We start from the raw sequence: 24,851 nt of genomic DNA on the forward strand, positions 1-24,851 counted from the left end.
AGTGGAGCTTCAGAGTGCAGAGTGGAGCTTCAGAGTGGAGCTTCAGAGTGGAGCTTCAGAGTGGAGCTTCAGAGTGGAGCTTCAGAGTGCAGAGTGGAGCTTCAGAGTGCAGAGTGGAGCTTCAGAGTGGAGCTTCAGAGTGGAGCTTCAGAGTGGAGCTTCAGAGTGCAGATTCAGAGTGCAGATTCAGAGTGGAGCTTCAGAGTGGAGCTTCAGAGTGCAGATTCAGAGTGCAAAGTGGAGCTTCAGAGTGGAGCTTCAGAGTGGAGCTTCAGAGTGCAGATTCAGAGTGCAAAGTGGAGCTTCAGAGTGCAGATTCAGAGTGGAGCTTCAGAGTGCAGAGTGGAGCTTCAGAGTGGAGCTTCAGAGTGGAGCTTCAGAGTGGAGCTTCAGAGTGGAGCTTCAGAGTGGAGCTTCAGAGTGGAGCTTCAGAGTGGAGCTTCAGAGTGGAGCTTCAGAGTGCAGATTCAGAGTGCAGATTCAGAGTGGAGCTTCAGAGTGGAGCTTCAGAGTGCAGATTCAGAGTGCAAAGTGGAGCTTCAGAGTGGAGCTTCAGAGTGGAGCTTCAGAGTGCAGATTCAGAGTGCAAAGTGGAGCTTCAGAGTGCAGATTCAGAGTGGAGCTTCAGAGTGCAGAGTGGAGCTTCAGAGTGGAGCTTCAGAGTGGAGCTTCAGAGTGGAGCTTCAGAGTGGAGCTTCAGAGTGGAGCTTCAGAGTGGAGCTTCAGAGTGCAGATTCAGAGTGCAGCTTCAGAGTGCAAAGTGGAGCTTCAGAGTGCAGATTCAGAGTGGAGCTTCAGAGTGCAGAGTGGAGCTTCAGAGTGGAGCTTCAGAGTGGAGCTTCAGAGTGGAGCTTCAGAGTGGAGCTTCAGAGTGGAGCTTCAGAGTGGAGCTTCAGAGTGGAGCTTCAGAGTGGAGCTTCAGAGTGGAGCTTCAGAGTGGAGATTCAGAGTGCAGATTCAGAGTGCAGATTCAGAGTGCAGATTCAGAGTGCAGATTCAGAGTGGAGCTTCAGAGTGCAGAGTGGAGCTTCAGAGTGCAGAGTGGAGCTTCAGAGTGCAGATTCAGAGTGGAGCTTCAGAGTGGAGCTTCAGAGTGGAGCTTCAGAGTGGAGCTTCAGAGTGGAGCTTCAGAGTGGAGCTTCAGAGTGGAGCTTCAGAGTGGAGCTTCAGAGTGCAGATTCAGAGTGGAGCTTCAGAGTGCAGATTCAGAGTGGAGATTCAGAGTGGAGCTTCAGAGTGCAGATTCAGAGTGCAGAGTGGAGCTTCAGAGTGCAGATTCAGAGTGGAGCATCAGAGTGCAGATTCAGAGTGGAGCATCAGAGTGCAGATTCAGAGTGGAGCATCAGAGTGCAGATTCAGAGTGGAGCTTCAGAGTGGAGCTTCAGAGTGGAGCTTCAGAGTGGAGCTTCAGAGTGGAGCTTCAGAGTGCAGAGTGGAGCTTCAGAGTGCAGATTCAGAGTGCAGAGTGGAGCTTCAGAGTGCAGATTCAGAGTGGAGCTTCAGAGTGCAGATTCAGAGTGGAGCTTCAGAGTGCAGATTCAGAGTGGAGCTTCAGAGTGGAGCTTCAGAGTGGAGCTTCAGAGTGGAGCTTCAGAGTGGAGCTTCAGAGTGCAGAGTGGAGCTTCAGAGTGGAGCTTCAGAGTGGAGCTTCAGAGTGCAGAGTGGAGCTTCAGAGTGGAGCTTCAGAGTGCAGAGTGGAGCTTCAGAGTGCAGATTCAGAGTGGAGCTTCAGAGTGCAGAGTGGAGCTTCAGAGTGCAGATTCAGAGTGGAGCTTCAGAGTGCAGAGTGGAGCTTCAGAGTGCAGATTCAGAGTGGAGCTTCAGAGTGCAGAGTGGAGCTTCAGAGTGGAGCTTCAGAGTGCAGATTCAGAGTGGAGCTTCAGAGTGGAGCTTCAGAGTGGAGCTTCAGAGTGGAGCTTCAGAGTGGAGCTTCAGAGTGGAGCTTCAGAGTGCAGCTTCAGAGTGGAGCTTCAGAGTGCAGCTTCAGAGTGCAGCTTCAGAGTGCAGCTTCAGAGTGGAGCTTCAGAGTGGAGCTTCAGAGTGGAGCTTCAGAGTGGAGCTTCAGAGTGCAGAGTGGAGCTTCAGAGTGGAGCTTCAGAGTGCAGAGTGGAGCTTCAGAGTGCAGATTCAGAGTGGAGCTTCAGAGTGCAGAGTGGAGCTTCAGAGTGCAGATTCAGAGTGGAGCTTCAGAGTGCAGAGTGGAGCTTCAGAGTGCAGATTCAGAGTGGAGCTTCAGAGTGCAGAGTGGAGCTTCAGAGTGCAGATTCAGAGTGGAGCTTCAGAGTGGAGCTTCAGAGTGGAGCTTCAGAGTGCAGCTTCAGAGTGGAGCTTCAGAGTGCAGCTTCAGAGTGGAGCTTCAGAGTGCAGCTTCAGAGTGGAGCTTCAGGGTGGAGCTTCAGAGTGCAGCTTCAGAGTGGAGCTTCAGAGTGCAGAGTGGAGCTTCAGAGTGCAGATTCAGAGTGGAGCTTCAGAGTGCAGAGTGGAGCTTCAGAGTGCAGAGTGGAGCTTCAGAGTGGAGCTTCAGAGTGGAGCTTCAGAGTGGAGCTTCAGAGTGGAGCTTCAGAGTGGAGCTTCAGAGTGGAGCTTCAGAGTGGAGCTTCAGAGTGGAGCTTCAGAGTGGAGCTTCAGAGTGGAGCTTCAGAGTGGAGCTTCAGAGTGCAGAGTGGAGCTTCAGAGTGCAGAGTGGAGCTTCAGAGTGCAGAGTGGAGCTTCAGAGTGCAGAGTGGAGCTTCAGAGTGCAGAGTGGAGCTTCAGAGTGGAGCTTCAGAGTGGAGCTTCAGAGTGGAGCTTCAGAGTGGAGCTTCAGAGTGGAGCTTCAGAGTGGAGCTTCAGAGTGGAGCTTCAGAGTGGAGCTTCAGAGTGCAGAGTGGAGCTTCAGAGTGCAGAGTGGAGCTTCAGAGTGGAGCTTCAGAGTGGAGCTTCAGAGTGGAGCTTCAGAGTGGAGCTTCAGAGTGGAGCTTCAGAGTGCAGAGTGGAGCTTCAGAGTGGAGCTTCAGAGTGGAGCTTCAGAGTGGAGCTTCAGAGTGGAGCTTCAGAGTGGAGCTTCAGAGTGGAGCTTCAGAGTGGAGCTTCAGAGTGCAAAGTGGAGCTTCAGAGTGCAGATTCAGAGTGGAGCTTCAGAGTGCAGAGTGGAGCTTCAGAGTGGAGCTTCAGAGTGGAGCTTCAGAGTGGAGCTTCAGAGTGGAGCTTCAGAGTGGAGCTTCAGAGTGGAGCTTCAGAGTGCAGAGTGGAGCTTCAGAGTGCAGAGTGGAGCTTCAGAGTGCAGAGTGGAGCTTCAGAGTGGAGCTTCAGAGTGGAGCTTCAGAGTGTGGAGCTTCAGAGTGGAGCTTCAGAGTGGAGCTTCAGAGTGGAGCTTCAGAGTGGAGCTTCAGAGTGGAGCTTCAGAGTGCAGAGTGGAGCTGCAGATTCAGAGTGGAGCTGCAGATTCAGAGTGGAGCTGCAGAGTGCAGATTCAGAGTGCAGAGTGGAGCTTCAGAGTGCAGATTCAGAGTGCAGAGTGGAGCATCAGAGTGCAGATTCAGAGTGGAGCATCAGAGTGCAGATTCAGAGTGGAGCTTCAGAGTGGAGCTTCAGAGTGGAGCATCAGAGTGCAGATTCAGAGTGGAGCTTCAGAGTGGAGCTTCAGAGTGCAGATTCAGAGTGGAGCATCAGAGTGCAGATTCAGAGTGGAGCATCAGAGTGGAGCTTCAGAGTGGAGCTTCAGAGTGGAGCTTCAGAGTGGAGCTTCAGAGTGCAGCTTCAGAGTGGAGCTTCAGAGTGCAGAGTGGAGCTTCAGAGTGCAGAGTGGAGCTTCAGAGTGCAGATTCAGAGTGGAGCTTCAGAGTGCAGAGTGGAGCTTCAGAGTGCAGATTCAGAGTGGAGCTTCAGAGTGGAGCTTCAGAGTGGAGATTCAGAGTGCAGAGTGGAGATTCAGAGTGCAGAGTGGAGCTTCAGAGTGCAGAGTGGAGCTTCAGAGTGGAGCTTCAGAGTGCAGAGTGGAGCTTCAGAGTGGAGCTTCAGAGTGGAGCTTCAGAGTGGAGCTTCAGAGTGGAGCTTCAGAGTGGAGCATCAGAGTGGAGCATCAGAGTGGAGCATCAGAGTGGAGCATCAGAGTGGAGCATCAGAGTGGAGCATCAGAGTGGAGCTTCAGAGTGGAGCTTCAGAGTGGAGCTTCAGAGTGGAGCTTCAGAGTGGAGCTTCAGAGTGGAGCTTCAGAGTGGAGCTTCAGAGTGGAGCATCAGAGTGGAGCATCAGAGTGCAGAGTGGAGCTTCAGAGTGCAGAGTGGAGCTTCAGAGTGCAGATTCAGAGTGGAGCTTCAGAGTGCAGAGTGGAGCTTCAGAGTGCAGATTCAGAGTGGAGCTTCAGAGTGCAGAGTGGAGCTTCAGAGTGCAGATTCAGAGTGGAGCTTCAGAGTGCAGAGTGGAGCTTCAGAGTGCAGATTCAGAGTGGAGCTTCAGAGTGCAGAGTGGAGCTTCAGAGTGCAGATTCAGAGTGCAGAGTGGAGCTTCAGAGTGGAGCTTCAGAGTGGAGCTTCAGAGTGGAGCTTCAGAGTGGAGCTTCAGAGTGGAGCTTCAGAGTGGAGCTTCAGAGTGGAGCTTCAGAGTGGAGCTTCAGAGTGCAGAGTGGAGCTTCAGAGTGGAGCTACAGAGTGCAGAGTGGAGCTTCAGAGTGGAGCTTCAGAGTGGAGCTTCAGAGTGGAGCTTCAGAGTGGAGCTTCAGAGTGGAGCTTCAGAGTGGAGCTTCAGAGTGGAGCTTCAGAGTGGAGCTTCAGAGTGGAGCTTCAGAGTGCAGAGTGGAGCTTCAGAGTGCAGAGTGGAGCTTCAGAGTGGAGCTTCAGAGTGGAGCTTCAGAGTGGAGCTTCAGAGTGGAGCTTCAGAGTGGAGCTTCAGAGTGGAGCTTCAGAGTGGAGCTTCAGAGTGCAGAGTGGAGCTGCAGATTCAGAGTGGAGCTGCAGATTCAGAGTGGAGCTGCAGAGTGCAGATTCAGAGTGCAGAGTGGAGCTTCAGAGTGCAGATTCAGAGTGCAGAGTGGAGCATCAGAGTGCAGATTCAGAGTGGAGCATCAGAGTGCAGATTCAGAGTGGAGCTTCAGAGTGGAGCTTCAGAGTGGAGCATCAGAGTGCAGATTCAGAGTGGAGCTTCAGAGTGGAGCTTCAGAGTGCAGATTCAGAGTGGAGCATCAGAGTGCAGATTCAGAGTGGAGCATCAGAGTGGAGCTTCAGAGTGGAGCTTCAGAGTGGAGCTTCAGAGTGCAGCTTCAGAGTGGAGCTTCAGAGTGCAGAGTGGAGCTTCAGAGTGCAGAGTGGAGCTTCAGAGTGCAGATTCAGAGTGGAGCTTCAGAGTGCAGAGTGGAGCTTCAGAGTGCAGATTCAGAGTGGAGCTTCAGAGTGCAGAGTGGAGCTTCAGAGTGGAGCTTCAGAGTGGAGATTCAGAGTGCAGAGTGGAGATTCAGAGTGCAGAGTGGAGCTTCAGAGTGCAGAGTGGAGCTTCAGAGTGGAGCTTCAGAGTGCAGAGTGGAGCTTCAGAGTGGAGCTTCAGAGTGCAGAGTGGAGCTTCAGAGTGGAGCTTCAGAGTGGAGCATCAGAGTGGAGCATCAGAGTGGAGCATCAGAGTGGAGCATCAGAGTGGAGCATCAGAGTGGAGCTTCAGAGTGGAGCTTCAGAGTGGAGCTTCAGAGTGGAGCTTCAGAGTGGAGCTTCAGAGTGGAGCTTCAGAGTGGAGCTTCAGAGTGGAGCTTCAGAGTGGAGCTTCAGAGTGGAGCATCAGAGTGGAGCATCAGAGTGCAGAGTGGAGCTTCAGAGTGCAGAGTGGAGCTTCAGAGTGCAGATTCAGAGTGGAGCTTCAGAGTGCAGAGTGGAGCTTCAGAGTGCAGATTCAGAGTGGAGCTTCAGAGTGCAGAGTGGAGCTTCAGAGTGCAGATTCAGAGTGGAGCTTCAGAGTGCAGAGTGGAGCTTCAGAGTGCAGATTCAGAGTGGAGCTTCAGAGTGCAGAGTGGAGCTTCAGAGTGCAGATTCAGAGTGCAGAGTGGAGCTTCAGAGTGGAGCTTCAGAGTGGAGCTTCAGAGTGGAGCTTCAGAGTGGAGCTTCAGAGTGGAGCTTCAGAGTGGAGCTTCAGAGTGGAGCTTCAGAGTGGAGCTTCAGAGTGGAGCTTCAGAGTGCAGACTGGAGCTTCAGAGTGCAGATTCAGAGTGGAGCTTCAGAGTGCAGAGTGGAGCTTCAGAGTGGAGCTTCAGAGTGCAGAGTGGAGCTTCAGAGTGCAGAGTGGAGCTTCAGAGTGGAGCTTCAGAGTGCAGAGTGGAGCTTCAGAGTGCAGAGTGGAGCTTCAGAGTGGAGCTTCAGAGTGGAGCTTCAGAGTGGAGCTTCAGAGTGGAGCTTCAGAGTGGAGCTTCAGAGTGGAGCTTCAGAGTGGAGCTTCAGAGTGGAGCTTCAGAGTGCAGCTTCAGAGTGCAGCTTCAGAGTGCAGAGTGGAGCTTCAGAGTGCAGATTCAGAGTGCAGAGTGGAGCTTCAGAGTGCAGATTCAGAGTGCAGAGTGGAGCTTCAGAGTGCAGATTCAGAGTGGAGCTTCAGAGTGCAGAGTGGAGCTTCAGAGTGCAGAGTGGAGCTTCAGAGTGCAGAGTGGAGCTTCAGAGTGCAGAGTGGAGCTTCAGAGTGGAGCTTCAGAGTGGAGCTTCAGAGTGGAGCTTCAGAGTGGAGCTTCAGAGTGGAGCTTCAGAGTGGAGCTTCAGAGTGGAGCTTCAGAGTGGAGCTTCAGAGTGGAGCTTCAGAGTGGAGCTTCAGAGTGGAGAGTGGAGCTGCAGAGTGGAGCTTCAGAGTGCAGAGTGGAGCTGCAGAGTGCAGATTCAGAGTGCAGAGTGGAGCTGCAGAGTGCAGATTCAGAGTGCAGAGTGGAGCTTCAGAGTGCAGATTCAGAGTGGAGCTTCAGAGTGCAGAGTGGAGCTTCAGAGTGCAGATTCAGAGTGGAGCTTCAGAGTGCAGAGTGGAGCTTCAGAGTGCAGAGTGGAGCTTCAGAGTGGAGCTTCAGAGTGGAGCTTCAGAGTGCAGAGTGGAGCTTCAGAGTGGAGCTTCAGAGTGGAGCTTCAGAGTGGAGCTTCAGAGTGGAGCTTCAGAGTGGAGCTTCAGAGTGCAGAGTGGAGCTTCAGAGTGGAGCTTCAGAGTGGAGCTTCAGAGTGGAGCTTCAGAGTGGAGCTTCAGAGTGGAGCTTCAGAGTGGAGCTTCAGAGTGGAGCTTCAGAGTGGAGCTTCAGAGTGGAGCTTCAGAGTGCAGAGTGGAGCTTCAGAGTGGAGCTTCAGAGTGGAGCTTCAGAGTGGAGCTTCAGAGTGCAGAGTGGAGCTTCAGAGTGGAGCTACAGAGTGCAGAGTGGAGCTTCAGAGTGGAGCTTCAGAGTGGAGCTTCAGAGTGGAGCTTCAGAGTGGAGCTTCAGAGTGGAGCTTCAGAGTGGAGCTTCAGAGTGGAGCTTCAGAGTGGAGCTTCAGAGTGGAGCTTCAGAGTGGAGCTTCAGAGTGCAGAGTGGAGCTTCAGAGTGGAGCTTCAGAGTGGAGCTTCAGAGTGGAGCTTCAGAGTGGAGCTTCAGAGTGGAGCTTCAGAGTGGAGCTTCAGAGTGGAGCTTCAGAGTGCAGAGTGGAGCTTCAGAGTGCAGAGTGGAGCTTCAGAGTGGAGCTTCAGAGTGGAGCTTCAGAGTGGAGCTTCAGAGTGCAGATTCAGAGTGCAGATTCAGAGTGCAGAGTGCAGATTCAGAGTGCAGAGTGGAGCTTCAGAGTGCAGAGTGGAGCTTCAGAGTGCAGAGTGGAGCTTCAGAGTGCAGAGTGGAGCTTCAGAGTGCAGAGTGGAGCTTCAGAGTGGAGCTTCAGAGTGCAGAGTGGAGCTTCAGAGTGGAGCTTCAGAGTGGAGCTTCAGAGTGGAGCTTCAGAGTGGAGCTTCAGAGTGCAGATTCAGAGTGCAGATTCAGAGTGCAGAGTGCAGATTCAGAGTGCAGAGTGGAGCTTCAGAGTGCAGAGTGGAGCTTCAGAGTGCAGAGTGGAGCTTCAGAGTGCAGAGTGGAGCTTCAGAGTGGAGCTTCAGAGTGGAGCTTCAGAGTGGAGCTTCAGAGTGGAGCTTCAGAGTGGAGCTTCAGAGTGGAGCTTCAGAGTGGAGCTTCAGAGTGGAGCTTCAGAGTGGAGCTTCAGAGTGGAGCTTCAGAGTGGAGCTTCAGAGTGGAGCTTCAGAGTGGAGCTTCAGAGTGCAGAGTGGAGCTTCAGAGTGGAGCTTCAGAGTGGAGCTTCAGAGTGGAGCTTCAGAGTGGAGCTTCAGAGTGGAGCTTCAGAGTGGAGCTTCAGAGTGGAGCTTCAGAGTGCAGAGTGGAGCTTCAGAGTGGAGCTTCAGAGTGGAGCTTCAGAGTGCAGAGTGGAGCTTCAGAGTGCAGATTCAGAGTGGAGCTTCAGAGTGCAGAGTGGAGCTTCAGAGTGGAGCTTCAGAGTGCAGAGTGGAGCTTCAGAGTGGAGCTTCAGAGTGGAGCTTCAGAGTGGAGCTTCAGAGTGGAGCTTCAGAGTGGAGCTTCAGAGTGGAGCTTCAGAGTGGAGATTCAGAGTGGAGCTTCAGAGTGGAGCTTCAGAGTGGAGCTTCAGAGTGGAGCTTCAGAGTGGAGCTTCAGAGTGGAGCTTCAGAGTGGAGCTTCAGAGTGGAGCTTCAGAGTGGAGCTTCAGAGTGGAGCTTCAGAGTGGAGCTTCAGAGTGCAGAGTGGAGCTTCAGAGTGCAGATTCAGAGTGGAGCTTCAGAGTGCAGAGTGGAGCTTCAGAGTGCAGATTCAGAGTGGAGCTTCAGAGTGCAGAGTGGAGCTTCAGAGTGGAGATTCAGAGTGCAGAGTGGAGCTTCAGAGTGGAGCTTCAGAGTGGAGCTTCAGAGTGGAGCTTCAGAGTGGAGCTTCAGAGTGGAGCTTCAGAGTGGAGCTTCAGAGTGGAGCTTCAGAGTGGAGCTTCAGAGTGGAGATTCAGAGTGGAGATTCAGAGTGGAGCTGCAGAGTGAAGATTCAGAGTGCAGAGTGGAGCTTCAGAGTGCAGATTCAGAGTGCAGAGTGGAGCTTCAGAGTGGAGCTTCAGAGTGCAGATTCAGAGTGGAGCTTCAGAGTGCAGATTCAGAGTGGAGATTCAGAGTGGAGCTTCAGAGTGGAGCTTCAGAGTGGAGCTTCAGAGTGGAGCTTCAGAGTGGAGCTTCAGAGTGGAGCTTCAGAGTGGAGCTTCAGAGTGGAGCTTCAGAGTGGAGCTTCAGAGTGGAGCTTCAGAGTGGAGCTTCAGAGTGCAGATTCAGAGTGGAGCTTCAGAGTGCAGATTCAGAGTGGAGCTTCAGAGTGGAGCTTCAGAGTGGAGCTTCAGAGTGGAGCTTCAGAGTGGAGCTTCAGAGTGGAGCTTCAGAGTGGAGCTTCAGAGTGGAGCTTCAGAGTGGAGCTTCAGAGTGCAGAGTGGAGCTTCAGAGTGCAGTGTGGAGCTTCAGAGTGCAGAGTGGAGCTTCAGAGTGCAGAGTGGAGCTTCAGAGTGCAGATTCAGAGTGCAGAGTGGAGCTTCAGAGTGCAGATTCAGAGTGGAGCTTCAGAGTGCAGAGTGGAGCTGCAGAGTGGAGCTTCAGAGTGCAGAGTGGAGCTTCAGAGTGCAGAGTGGAGCTTCAGAGTGCAGAGTGGAGCTTCAGAGTGCAGAGTGGAGCTTCAGAGTGCAGAGTGGAGCTTCAGAGTGCAGAGTGGAGCTTCAGAGTGCAGAGTGGAGCTTCAGAGTGGAGCTTCAGAGTGCAGAGTGGAGCTTCAGAGTGGAGCTTCAGAGTGCAGAGTGGAGCTTCAGAGTGGAGCTTCAGAGTGCAGAGTGGAGCTTCAGAGTGGAGCTTCAGAGTGCAGAGTGGAGCTTCAGAGTGCAGAGTGGAGCTTCAGAGTGGAGCTTCAGAGTGGAGCTTCAGAGTGGAGCTTCAGAGTGGAGCTTCAGAGTGGAGCTTCAGAGTGGAGCTTCAGAGTGCAGCTTCAGAGTGCAGCTTCAGAGTGCAGAGTGGAGCTTCAGAGTGCAGAGTGGAGCTTCAGAGTGCAGCTTCAGAGTGCAGAGTGCAGCTTCAGAGTGCAGAGTGGAGCTTCAGAGTGCAGAGTGGAGCTTCAGAGTGCAGAGTGGAGCTTCAGAGTGGAGCTTCAGAGTGTCAAGAGCAATGCCAATAGCTCTAACTTTAACAAAGGCAAAACCATTGCATTGTAAATGCTTGTTAAAGATGGGTACTATAACTGAGGTGGCCCAGGAAATGGGGGTAACATTACCATTAGCAGCTGTAAAAACTTTAGATAGCACTCCTGCCCATAGCTTCGGGGAGTGCCGGTAAAAGTCTGCGGGGACCCCATCAGGGCCTGGGGCTTTATTTTTCGAGGTTTCCAAAATAGCTATCTCGACCTCGTCAGCAGTAAAAACTAGTGGAGCATACTCGGGGGTTATAGTTTGAGGGCCCTGTAGCCCAGGCGATGAGTCTCCATACACTGATGTGAAATGGGCAAGCCACCGGTCGTCGGGGATGACACAATCCAAAGGCGTGTTTTCCTGGCCAGAAAACAGGGGTTGATTTATCACTTTCCAGAATAAACTACTGTCCCGCATAACATCAACAGAGAGTAGCTTCTCCCAAGCCTCTTGCTTTAAGGCTTCCTTACGCTCTCTGATGGCCTGCTTGTATTCCCTCCTTAGGGTAGAAACAGCCTCCCTGTTTCTAGGGTTACAATTTAAGGCTACTAGTAGTGCACTGTGTGATTTAGAGCATTTGGAGTCAAACCAGCGGTGTTGTTTGTTACCACTCTTCCCCAGTCTAACTGTCAGCTGGTTTGAGATCTGTAAACAAATTTCCTCATAGGCACTCAAGATGTCACAATTTTCTGCTCTAGGATTTTGGCAAATTGTCACCGCACTTTCTATTTTAGGGAACAAAGCTTCGTAGAAGTCATCGGGCACCACATTGGCCCACTTGAGCCGTCTACCCTGATCCACCGCGATTAATGTTCCCACCCTGGATTTAACGGGGAGCGGGATAAAGCCCATGGAATCACCCCAATAAACTTCCAAAAGGACAGGATTGTGATCGCTAAAAGGTGATATTAGGGTTCTATATGAGGCGACATTATGTAAGATAGCCAGTGATACAAATATATAATCGATAATGGAACCTGGGTCCGACCCTTTAAAAGTGTTGAGCCTCGGAACGTCTGGGCTACAGGCAGGTTCCATCAAATTGGATTTAGCCAATAACTCCTCTAATGCCTCTCCCCCTTTGGAATGCTCAAAATGCGTGATATCTGGACCACTCAGTCCCAAATGGTCAGAAGTACCACACAACAAGGTGCATGGATGAATGTTAAAATCGCCCATGAGGACGAAATCAATATTAAAATGAGTGTCTTGACTGACCTCTATCAACAATTGGTCCAGGATGGCAAGATTATCATTGCTATTGTCCTGGGTTCCTGCGTTATAAAAATTTATATAAATGGTTTTCTGAGTTGAGGAGACCACCCTTTCCACCAATAGAAGGTGTGGTGAAGATTGGTTAATGACTTTGAGAGCCCCCTTAAGTTTTAGTGAAAAAAGCAAAATAAGACCACCTTTGGCTCTGCCCGCAACACTAGGGGCAGCAGGCACCACAAAACTCGAAAACCCATCTAGACTAAAACTAGGTGATGTATCCCAGGATTCCTGGAGGGCTACAATATCATCACTCCTTTTAGATCTAACCCCCGCCACATTCCAGCTCAATAGCCTGCATGTTTCCGCTATGTCAGGAATGCGACAGAGGGCATGCTTAATTATTAAGGATTGTTGTTGCATTAGTCTGTACAATTTGTTTACAGTGCGTGCTGCGCCCATGTAAACTGTTTAAAAAAGGTTAGCTTTTCCCGGATGAAGCGTCATCATGTAGAGAGTTTGATTTGACTGTGTGTGTTGCAGCGTAGGGTTATGGGGTATTTGCCATGTATGTTTGCAGAAACGTTTACCACGGCACTTTGATGCACACATAATGAGGTAACTGGGTGATAAATTAATCAAATTTGCTGTTAATTTGGTTGGCCAACGTTTTCTTGGGTTGTTGGCGCTGCAAATGTTTTGAAAAAAAATCATATGCGATCAGTTTGTGGGTCAAGTGCATTGCTGTTAGGTCGAGTAGAAAAGTCTACTCACTCGACCTGCAGGTCTAGTAAGATTTTTTAGATTTCTCGAGCCCTGACAGGATAGTTAAAGTATGGCATTTTTTAGGTGGTGAATGGGAAGTGGTAGAGGAGAGTGTTCAAGAAAAGTTGTCCGGAAGAAGACCAAACCTGCTTATTGGAAAGATTATGTGTAATGAGAATGCATTCATCTGAATTATCTCCTGTGTGGTCATATAACAAGAACACATTTTGTTGAGTTACAAGATGTATGTTTCATTGTTTCTTTAAATATCATAGAATTTGGATGTGTGTGGTATCTTCAGCATCTTCATTGCAGAGCGAAGTAGAATTTGGTGATACGTCACGTAATGTAGATGATGAGAGGGGTAGAATGTGAAGTGTGCATAGGCTAGATGGTTAATGGAGCCCTGGAGCAGGACGATGGAGAATGCTGTTAGATGAGGCTTGTAATAAAGCTAGGAAGGATTTAATACAACTATACACTGTATCCCTTGTTGTTCTACTAATTTAACAACATTTTTAACAGCAAGAGGGTACATGATTTTCTGATAAGTGAGTTAAAATTGTACAGAAAGGCGAAGTACATAAAATAATAATAGGTCATGGTAGTTTGTTAATAAACTGTAACGTTGTAGTATAATTCTGAGTTAAAGATGTGTAATGGCAGGTTAGGTAAAAGGTGTAATCGGAGATGAAGCAAAGGATGTAATGGCAAATTAAAGGTGTAAAAGTTGAGATAAAGGTGTAATTAGACGATGTAAAGTTTCAATGAGAGTTGAGAATTGGTCTGAATAGATCACTATTAAAAGATGTACTGACAGGCAAGTTACAGCTGAAATGAGAAAAAAAGTTTAAATTTAAATGAGAGTTCGGGTCTAAAGAGTTACAGCAAAGGGCAGAATGAGAGGCAAGGTTACAGTGTATTAAGAGCCGAAGTAAGAGGAGTCTGCTAAAGGGTGTAATGAAAGATGAACAAGAGTAGGTGGCAGATGTATCAAGATTCAATTTTGCGATTCCTAAATAGCGATTTTTAAGGAATCGCTATTTAGAAATCGCAAAATGGAATGTATGAAAAAAATCGCTATTTTTTTGCGATTCCTTACACTTCCTTATTTGCGAATTCACATTTTGCGAATTCGCAAATAAGGAATAATTTCCCATGCATTCCTAGCGGCCAGGAGGCCCATAGGAATGATTTTGAACTAATTCTCAAATTGCGAATTCGCAATTTGCTAATCGCAATTTGAGAATTATTTCAAGGGTGCAGGGGTGTCTGAAAGACACCCTGCTGCATCCCTGAAATGTACATGTGTGTGTATATGGCGCACATACATGCCCCATGGGCATGTGTGTGCGTCACATGCCACCTTAAAAAAAGCAAAATTGTGCATTTGTTGAGGACTTCGCAAATTACCATCAACTACAAGTTGGTGGTACTTTGCGATTCCTTAACAAAAATTCGCAAAAGAAAAATGCTTCATACTTAGCATTTAAGGAATCGCAAAATTTGCGATTCCTTAAATGCTATGGCAAATTAAGGAATCGCAAATCTTTGCGATTTCTTAATTTGCGAATTTTTGATACATTCAAAAACATGCAAAACAACCATTTGCGAGTCGCAAAGGCCGAAATTCTGCGAATTTCGGCCTTTGCGAGTCGCAAAACGGTTGATACATCTGCCCCAAGATGTTTAAGAAGCATGATTTAATGTTAAATTAGAGGAAAAATTACTATTAGCATTAATGTATCTACCTCAATTGCTATGCTACCTAACACTTCAGGGTTTGTTTATTTGAACCCTACCTATATATTTTTTATTTCACAACAAATTTTATTAATTGATCAGGTAAAGGCATAGATACAGTTCTCCACAGTCAGGAGATCACTGCCAAATAGCAACACATGTCTCAATATCTTGGAAACCCAATCAATAAAAAGAACACCTCCCCCCACCGCCCACAGCCACCCAAACAACCCCACTACCCACCCCTTATCCCTCCCTAACCCAGTGCACGCGATCACAGTAAGCCTCCTGTAAGTGCTGATACTAAGCCGGGCGCCATGCGTCTCTCTAGGCCTGGAGTCCATCGTCTAGATCCGGACCGTCGTCAGGGTCTGCTGGAGGCTCCAGAGTCAACCCCCTAAACTCGGCCCACCTTTTCCAGATTATGTAATGTTTCCGAGGGCGTCCTCTGGCCTCGAACACTGGGCGCTCTAGCCCCATGGAATAGTCCAGTCCAGCCTTCCACGCATTCGGGGGGGGCTCGCTCATTCTTCCGTGCCCGTGCCAAGTCCCGCTTGGCCACCACTAGGCCCAATAACAAAAGGTGACGTTTGTAAACATTCCCTCCCACACCCTCCAGCACATGGAGAAGACCCAAGCGAGGGGTACGGGGAAGATCCCATCCCAGCACCTCCGACAGACGGCTCCATACACCATTCCAGAACCCAGTCAAGCCAGCACAAGAACATACAGTATGCAGCAGGGTACCCATCTCTGCTCCACATCGCAGGCACTCCGGGGACACAATCAGGCCCGCCTTCCACAGCCGCTCCCGTGTATAGTAAGCCCTATGCAAATATTTGAATTGGATCAGTCGGAGTCGTACTGCAATAGCGGTCCCACGCGGGGACTCCAATGCCTCCCTCCAATCATCCTCATCTAGGGGTCCGACATCCCCTTCCCAGGTGTCTTTTAATGGAAGTAGGGAGGAGGAACAGTGGGTAACTAGCGTTTGGTAGATACGGGATACCTTTTTATCCCCGAGGTCTCCCATGAAAACCTTCGCTTCCACGGGGCTGAATTCCGGCAGCGATTCCAAACCAACTAGACTAAGCGCGAGCGCGTGGCGGAACTGTAGATACCTGAAAAATTGGGTCTTGGGCATGTGGAATTCGTCCCGTAGCTCCTGGAATGACTTGAGAGTTACACCGGACATAACGTCTCCAAGCGATGAGATCCCGATAGAATCCCATCCGCCAAATCCCGGCAGCGAGGCCAGAGCGGGGAGCCGCCCGTTATGCCACAATGGGGTCTCCGCCGCCAACCTACCCCACCAGCCCATGCGACGCAGCACTTGTCGCCAAACCGCAAAAACCACCCGTGTGGCACACGGCAGCTGCCTCCGGAGTCTGGCCGAGTATAAGATTGTGTGCAACGTGTTGTCCCCCATCAGCGAGCGCTCCAGAGCATATGCCGGGTCTCCTCCATCTCCGTACCACCATTCATTCAGCACTAGCAAATGGGAGGCCTGGTAATATGACAGCAGGTCTGACGTAGCAAACCCTACCTATATTTTAACTTTACATGCCATGTCTCTAAAATCCGCTAGCCTTGCAACACTTGAAACACCTAGTGCACTGGCACTATGTCTAATACCTCGGCTAGTTACCTTACTAGTGCCTGTGAAGATTACAGTTTATTTACTATGACGCAGAGCTGTTTTTATTAAAAAGAAGCCATTTCTGGATTTGAGGCTAAATATAGAATTCCGCCGTTTTCCCATCATTTTTTTTTTAAGTTCTGGAAGAGGATGTCTATTGAGAGGATATTTCTATCTTCTAATCCTGGTCTTAAACCTCTTTTTTATTGAATATAAGCAAGAAATTGCCTAATAAACACTGCTGTGTACCTGGTACCCTTAGTTCCCTGATGTCTGTGCTGCACCAGAGACTCTGCTTGTTCAGTGTTCCAATGAGATCAAAGCCAAATGTGAATGCATCTGTTCTTCTTTTCTACCTCTTACCCTGAATATGTTGTGATGAAGACTCGCTACATTCTGTATCTCCCTTGTGATCTCTCCCTCCCATTCCAACTTTTTAAACACTACTTGTCTTTACATATGAGCTACTAATTGTAAGCGATATGGACTCACTAAAGAAAGAAGTGTTTTGTTATGTGTTCTGTCTCAACAGATTTGCTACTAAACTGTTAATTGATATGGACTCTCTCTATCCTCCATACTAAAATACTGTAGTGTTATGTTTTCTACTCTGACACATTAATTGATATCAAAACCAAAGGGGATGATGGACGGAGTGTTGAACATTGCAAGCACTCACCCCCAGTCAACTGATCTGGGTTTAATCCATCATCATTCTTTAGCTCACTCCGCCACCCAAGTTCAGACATGGCCATATGCAAATCAGTCTGACCCTGTGCCTCATGGGAACAGTCCAGGCCGAACTGCCAAGCCATGTCTTCCCTGGACCGGAAACAAGCATCCTGGGACCAGTTTCTGATTAATCAGCCGTCATCAGCCAGGCTAGCTTGAATCCAGTGGCAAAGTGAGCAAGGGACCCACGTCTGGCATACCCTGCCAACTTAGGGCACTTTGCCACTGGATTCAAGGAAGACATGGCTTGCCAGTCTGAACTGGGGTGGCGGAGTGAGCTAAAGAATGATGATGGATTAAACCCAGATCAGTTGACTGGGGGTGAGTGCTTGCAATGTTCAACACGCCGTCCATCATCCGCTTTGTTTTTGCTTTGTTTGCCCTAAGTTGGTAGGGTATGCCCAGACGTGGGCCCCTTGCTCACTTTGCCATTGGATTCAAGCTAGCCTGGCTGATGATGGCTGAGTAGCTAGAAACCGGTAGAAAAACAAGGGATACAGTGTATACTTGTATTAAATCCTTCCTAGCTTCATTACAAGCCTCATCTACCAAGGATGATGGATTAAACCCAGGTCAGTTGACTGGGGGTGAGTGCTTGCAATGTTCAACACTCCGTCCATCATCCCTTTTGGTTTTGTACTGTTTGATATCACCATTCGCAAATAGATAGAAATATACAGCGTATCTCTCTGTATATAAGCATTTATTTGTACTATAGATATGTAACTATATATATGTATTGCTTTGAATAAACATGTAGAATACTTGTTTAAAAAAATTATTATATATAGATATTCATTAGTTCTGTTTAACAAATGTACATATTACTGATAGTTACATTATTCTGTTTTTAACATGTATATACGTGACTGCATAAATAAGTAAATCTTTTTATCATAACTATGTAAAATTGCTTCACTATTGATCTAAAGTATATATATATATATATATCTATATAACTAATGTAAAGTAAAACACTTGAAAGCCAGAGTTTTATTTAATGCATCTTCAATCTACATATACTACCTTCTTTTATGCATCTATATACCTTCCATGTACTTATGGATCTATATCTTTATTACTTTTGGATCTATATATTTATTACTTTTACTTATTTATTACTTTTCTTCTAATTCAGCATATCCAATGCACTACCCTATTTTTCACCCTATACCGCTCTCAATATATCCTCTAACTCAATTCTCTGACCCATCTCAAACCTCTTTCTACTACTCTTTCCAATGCACTAGCCTATTTCTCACCCTATACCTCTACAATATATCTATTACCTCCACTATCTCATCCGTCCCAAACACCATACCACTACTATGATCCCCAAAATAACCCTTTTGAGCCTCTTCCCTCCTCACCCCTCCTTGCCTCATCTCATACTGCTTTTTACTATTCCGAACCCCCTCAACAATAAGCCTTGCTAAACCCTCCCCCTTCACCTTCTGTTTACTCATCCCTCTCCACCTCCCTTTTACTCATCCCAAGCCTCCTCCTTTTTCTATGAGCTCCAACACACCCAAAAGAAAATCTAAATTCTTCCTTCTATCTCTCCACTATCCTTTTCAATCCACATAACAGACTAACATGTCCACCACTCAAATTAGTTTCATATTTCACTATACTAATTCACCACTAATCCTTTATGGGTTCAGGAGTAGGGTGCTTCTCGCCGAAAAAGCACTTCAACTCCTCCTATAGGGTAGCAAGCACTATATAAATGCAAACTTTTTTACCTCTTCTACCCCTTTGCTATTCTTCTCAATACAAATTATCTAACTAACATATCCACCACTCAAATTACTTAAATTTTTTCACTATGATAATTCACCACTGATCCTTTATGGGCTCTGATGTAGTGTGCTACTCACCGGAAAAGTGCTTCAACACCCCATCAGGGATAGCAAATTCTATATCAATGCAAACCTTGTTCCCTTCTTTATTCCTCCACTATCCTTCTCAATCCAAATAACTGAGTGACATATCCACCACTTAATTTGCTTTCATATTTTCACTATAATAATTCACCACTAATCCTTTATGGGTCCCGGAGTAGCGTGCTACTCTCTGAAAAAGCGCTTCGATGCCTCGTCAGGGGTGGTAAGCGCTATATAAATGCAATTACAATGCAATACAATACAATTACAATATCAAGCACCTAAGTAACTCTTAAGTGCTACAGCACCGTGTAATAACATTACATTAATAGATAAGTTACTCACTCAATTACATTCAATGTTCTTTCGACTGAGGTTTTTATGTGTCCCTTTGTCCCTGTAGGCTATCCAGTTCACAATCCTGAGATGGGTTTACGAAAAGAAGCAGAGTCCGGTGCAGGTTTGGTGGAAGATCCTGGTGTGAAATTAAGAGGAAGGAGTGCTGACCCCATTAGAGGTAAATAATGAAGATTAGGATTTTTTTACAATGTTGGCAGTGGACTCTTTTCATTGATGAATTTGTAACAACTAATTTATCAGTTTCTTAAAGCTGCTTAATAAAGTTATACATGCTATTAGGTCTTCTTTTGAGCTAGGACTTGTGTGTGCTTCCCTCTTCCAATAGCTATTACTTCTTTCCGTGCACCTGACAGTCAATGTTTAACTTTGCCCTATGCCAACTCCTGATTGTGTTTTATTTTACAGAATTGCATGTAGTGAAAAACATTTTCTTCAACGTTTTTACTGCCTATGTATAATATTTTCTATGTCTCATAATTTTCTATGTTTTGTCTTCAATACTAGGGCATGCGGTTACCCCTTCGCTTGTTTCAGTTTGCCCGAAAAAAGAGGCAGATGGTTACTTAATGGGCCATTCAGAATGCGAAAGAAGGGAAAGCATAGCTCCCCCATCAGGTGAGTAGGGATCCAATTCACAGCCTCAAGAGATGGAAATATTAAATTAATATGACTCAGGGGGAATTATTCTGGGTGCATGCCATTACATTGCTTACACGGTGTCTGTACCATTTCAGACAGGGACCACCCCTATGCAAATCATTCTGGCCATACCCTAGGAAGGAGTGTTTCTGTCAGACCAGGATTTCTACCACTGGGAGCGCAAGCAGCCCCAAACGTGTTCCAAACTGATCCGGCCTCATCCATGAGATGCATCTCAAGTCCTTAAGGTGCATCAAACTTGGTGCCCACGAGTGGGCATATCAAAGCAACCTAAAAGCTCACTTATGCAGCAGAGAATTGCTCAGTGGAAATTAGTCATTCAGTCTAATCCATAGTTAATTGCTCTGGTTTTGCGGCATTCTTTTGTTCTTTAGCTTATCTGTGGTATTAGAGACAGCGACAATCCAAATCCTCCTATTGCAGCCTTAGAGCAATGTTTGGTGCCTTTATTTACTGCTCGGTATGTGAACAGTGTGCTTTAATTTTTCATGACTGTCCTTTAATCGTTTTCTTTCATGACACTGTATTCATGTACTGTGTATGTTTTTTAGGTGTGAGCTGTATTGCTTCTCTTCCCAGCCTATCTACATTTAAGTCTTGACACCTTTAAAAGAAAAATTATAGTGCAGATCTGAAGTCCTCTTTCTGGTTCTCACCTGAATGCTGTGTTTTTTCTTTGCCATTCTGGGGACGTGACACCGAGAACCTGACAAAGTTGTTACTGACTCAAAGGGTGTGAGTGGGTGAGATGATTGAAGCTCGAGTGCAGGTGGATGTAGACTAATGGCTACATAGCTGGTGGTTCTATAAATACATTGAGGTTGGTGAACAGAGGAAGACATGGTTGTTGGTGGATTGATAAATCCATGGTTTTGAGTAGGTAAAAGTGGGATTGTTTTGAACACGGAGATGGATGTATAGAGAATTAAAATGGGTGCTTTATGAATCCATGGACTGATGGTTGAAGGGCTTAGGTGAGTGATTGTTTATTGTTGCCTTACTCTGGTCTGCAGTATCTTCAAGTGCAGCTTTGAAAAAACACTATGGCACTGACTGCAAGGTGCATAGCTTCCCAACCCCAAGGTCATGAATTTCAAAACTTCTTTGAAGTGGCCATCTTATGCAATATAATTTAAAAAGTACAAGATGGTATTAACAGGGTTATTTTACCTGGCATACATAGCGAAGAGGCTTTGGGAAAGAAAAAATTAATTACACCAGTCATTAGTATGTTTTGCTCAATATCCAATGCCAGCTGCGCACAGAATTATCATGCACCTCTGATATGAGGATATGTATGCTAATAATGCAGTAGCTACATTTTACACTGCACTCCTTCTCCCTAGATTTCTCCTTCACCAGCACATTCTCAGGAACGCTCATTTACCGCTCACCTGGGACCATGGGCCAATTCTTCGATTGTCTGCCCCCCTCTTTAGCCATCAGAGCCTGCAGCCTACCTTACTTCACCCTTTTAGGGGATATCAATATTCATTTTGATGACCCCACGGACCACGCGGCCGTAGAATTAACGACTAGTCTCGAGGCAATCCAACTCCTACAACTAGTATTGAAACCTACTCACTCAAAGGGTCGCCTTCTTGACCTCATCTTTAGTAACTGGACGGACCTCCTAGTTGGCACACCCTCCCCCCTTCCGTGGACAGACCATCCCTTGATCCCCATATCCTAGGTAACCCCTACTCCGCATCCGTCTCCACCCACAGTTCCCTGGAGGGATCGCAACTGGGCAAAACTTAACCGCACACAGTGGGCAACAACCCTTAAATCCTCTAGACCTCCCTGCAACCCCAACCCCATTCTAAGTAATGAGAATTATAATAGATGGATAGCACAATCATTAGATTCAATACTGCCAATAAACCACATTGAATCCAAACGCAGCCCCAGGACGTCCCCCTGGTACTCCCAGGATCTACGAGATATGAAACGCCAATGTAAAAAAACTGGAAAGAAAATGGCGTTTAGACTACTCATCCTCCCGAAAAACCGCATACCGAACTGCCATAAAAACGTACAAAAATGAAATTAGAAGTGCACAAGCCATCTTCTTTGAAAATAAAATCCGTGCAGCAGCTTCAAGGCCTAAAGAAATATACCAAATCGCAAAAATTCGTCTCAAACTCCCAGAAAAATCCCCACAATGCCCAATCACGCTGTAATGATCTAGCCGAGTTCTTCTATAACACAATTCACACCATTTATTCCTCCTTCCCCCACGCTCAACCCCCCCTCTTCACAAGCTGAGCCCACTGAGCCAGAGTTCCAACCTTCAGTCTCCCTGGAAACCCTTCCCCCGTTGGACTCCACTATCTTACAATCCATCATGGCCCAGGTCAAATCTGGCTCCCCTAACGACCCAGCACCCCCGCACTCCCTACGGACTGTCTCCACACAATTAAAAAAATTGCAAAACTCCAGTCACATAGTCTATACTTCTGCATTTCGAGCTGGCTCCAAAAGCATATATCCTCATACGGTGTAACGTGAGTGGTGCTGAAGCATAAACCAAGCGAAGCCTAAAACCTTTAAAATGTCATCTTTCAGTGTAGTGTTTGTTTTTTTATAACGTGTGGCTCACAGTGTTTTTCATTTAGATTTGCATGTTTTTTCCATCCTCTTCAGCTGGTTATCCATATCTTAAATCTGACTTTGGTTTTCGCAATGAAGAGGAGCCCACGGTCTGTCTAATTGATCATTATGATGTAGAAGAAGAAGACGAAGAAGAAGAAGAAATGGGAATGAACACTATAGAAGGTAAATTGAGTAAGTGCTGCAGGTAAAAACTCTGAGTGAATCATCAGTGACTGTCCTCTTCTCTCCCATCTCTGCAAGTGAGAGCAACTTCATTTTTTGTGAGATGTTAGCAAAGACCCTTTTGATGTAACTAAAATTAAATGTATTATATACCTATATGTGCTTTCAGCTAGCTCTTTCCATTCATTGGTCTGTTTTGTGCCATTCATATTTGTCTTTCATTCCCCACAGCATGGGGCATTAAGGGAGTATAGCTCCAATCTGTGGCAGGTTCTACCATGGTAGTGTGTGATTTATGAGACAAATATTTTCTTTTAGCCAAATTCTTTTTTTTTTTAATTCATTTTTTATTTCAGAAATACCATCCATAAAATAGAACCGAATAAATAGGCTAAAAACATTTTTTACAAGCCTTGCAATGAGAGAAAAGAATAAAATCAGTGTCATCAAGTTTCATTGGATACATTAAAAAAAAGAAACCTCAAAGTGCTTTATCATAGATCAGCTCATTTTGCACAGGATTTTGTAAAAATTATTTTACAGATAATCCATGCAGATGCCAGGTATTTTGCCATGCAACGAACTGTGACTTCATCAGTACATGAGCCAAGAATTCTTAAGGCTCTAAATGTTGCCTGACTCCTAATTGTCAGCAGATTGGTAAAATCCACATTATCCGTGGAGTATTAGAAGACTCGCATGAAGAAAGTGCAGAACTGTTTCAGGCTCTTGCCCACATACTTGACGAAGGCCACTTCCAGTTTTTAGCCTACGCCAAGTTATACAAAACGCAATTAGTGGTAAAATTCCATATCTGAATTTGGCATAAAGAGTTTTCGGTAGAGCTGACGATATATTATCTAAAAAAGACTCAAAGAATAAAATAAACGTATAGTCTGTATATTTGTCTGATCGTGATCCGGGTTTACATTTTGGCATAGCTTCTTTGCATTGCATGCAATAAAATCTTTCTTTCAAGGCCGATTTGGTAATCGACGCAGCCTCCATGGGTGAATCCCAGAGTTCTCTCAACCCCAAATGGAATAAATATTCCCTTGTTTACGCAAGCAAGGGGATATCCTGATTTTTGATAGGGTGTTGGTGTTTGTTCAAAGCAAGTCTATATGAAACTAGCTCTGATGTTTAATGTAATCTATGCCAATAGAGTATGGGTCTCACTTTTAACACATGAGCAAGGGGGTGGTGGCCCAAGTCAGTGAGCAGCGGAATTACGGGATCACTCTGTAGAAGGTTAACATGGGATTTTAAAACTCTATTTTCAGTTATTGACAGCCTGGTTACTTTCTCATTCCTCCATAGCTCAGCAACGTAAAGTGCGAAACCTAAGACATTGATCCTGTAAATTTCCATAGCTGGGCTAACAGCATGATTAATGTGTTTTCTTAAATTAGTTTTAAAAGCCTGGTGATTCGTTTTGGAGTTTCAGTGCAGACTTGATAATTTATCTATATATATATATATATATATATATATAAGTATGTCTGTCTGTCTGTCTGTCTGTTTGTCCTTTATGCATTACTACACCATTCATCCGATCGCCATGAAACTTTGGGAAGTTGTTGAGTACACTCCGGCGAAGGTTTCTGGCATAAAAATGTTGAAATATCGACCTCCCAGGGCCATCATAATCTTTTGAATACTGATGTACGCACAAGACGGAAAAACAAAAAATCATGTATCCACAAGCACTCGAATAAATAAATAGAATTAAAACAGCATTCATCCGATTGCCAGGAAACTTTGGGAAGTTGGTGAGTACACTCCCACGAAGGTTTCTGGCATACATTTTTTTTAAATATCGGCCCCCCAGGGCCCTCATAATCTTTCGAATACTGAAAACAAAAAATTGTGTATCCACAAGCACTCGAATAAATAAATAGAATTAAAACGACACTTTGAAATGTTTCAATAAAAATGACACAATGTAAATTGAATGTTATCATAACGAGTTTCCTTGAATTTCCTTTCTTTGGAGATCTCAGCAACGTGCGACGGGTAAGCTAGCTAGTTATAAACTAAATTACTCGTTATCCTTATTCACAAGTAATCAAAACCTTTAACTTGCTCAGGGCTGGCTCGCTGAGTAGCCCTGTGAAATTAGTAGCTATGAAAGGTCACATATTTTATCTCTGAGGCATTTAGTTCCATTCTGCGTTTTTTACAAAATTCTATGAAAAGGGTAACCGGGACTGGCAGTCCAGCTGCCGTCTTGTATATCAAAAGTGTGGCATCAGCACATAACAATGCTTGATTTTTCAAGGATCTTTTTTTGGGAGAATCGTTACTAGGGATGTCAAGAAATGTAGCCCCATTATTGATAAAAAGCGATAAAGGGTTAGTGCAAGAACACATCCCTGCCTGACCCCATTTTCAACCTTTACCTTGCCCGTAGCTCACACTTTGGTCCCCATCTATCTTGGGCATAGTTATCATTATGTAGTTGAATCATAATAGACCAGAGGTTTCTGGGAAGTCGCAAGTCCTAAAGTGTCTTCCACAACTTATGACGTGGAATAATATCAAAGACTGACCATAAGTCTACAAAGGCAACATATATGTGCCCTTTGCCCAATACGACCGTGTTCCGTAAATTGTATGGAATCTAAAGACCTGATTTATGGTGCTGATCTTAGTCTGAAAACCTGCTTGTAGATCGGATAAGACCTTATTTTCATTTATTCATGTCAATAATTTATTTAGCATCTGCTGGCAAAAAATCTTTCGTAAGCTGTCTATAAGACTTAATGGTCTGTAATTTTGAGGATCATCCCGTGCCCCTTTTTTCAAAGATGGGGATTGTCTTCGCCCCACACATCAAGACTTTAGGACCTCTGCCCCCTACAAAATGCTGTTAGTAATGTTAATATAGGACCACCATAACTGTAAATCAGCAACTTATCAGTCATT

General features: G+C 46.3%; 1 protein-coding gene across 8 annotated transcripts in view; it reads left to right on the plus strand.

Annotated features, from left to right (window-relative positions):
• Window positions 1–24,851, plus strand: part of LOC144763308 (uncharacterized) — a 317,771-nt gene that overhangs the window by 50,536 nt on the left and 242,384 nt on the right. For 6 of the 8 annotated variants that reach the window (XR_013596208.1, XM_078648781.1, XM_078648783.1 and 3 more), the window contains exons 5-7: window positions 18,529–18,642; window positions 18,990–19,100; window positions 21,792–21,932. Coding sequence is in view for 7 of the 8 variants with exons in the window: in XM_078648781.1 (XP_078504907.1) it covers window positions 18,529–18,642; window positions 18,990–19,100; window positions 21,792–21,932 (366 nt within the window). In the remaining variant the exon portion in view is untranslated. The remainder of the gene's footprint in view (window positions 1–18,528; window positions 18,643–18,989; window positions 19,101–21,791; window positions 21,933–24,851) is intronic. The other 2 variants (XM_078648777.1, XM_078648780.1) reach the window with 1 other exon arrangement.

The sequence above is a fragment of the Lissotriton helveticus genome, chromosome 6, assembly GCF_964261635.1.
Source record: "Lissotriton helveticus chromosome 6, aLisHel1.1, whole genome shotgun sequence".
NCBI classification, from domain to species: Eukaryota; Metazoa; Chordata; class Amphibia; order Caudata; family Salamandridae; genus Lissotriton; species Lissotriton helveticus.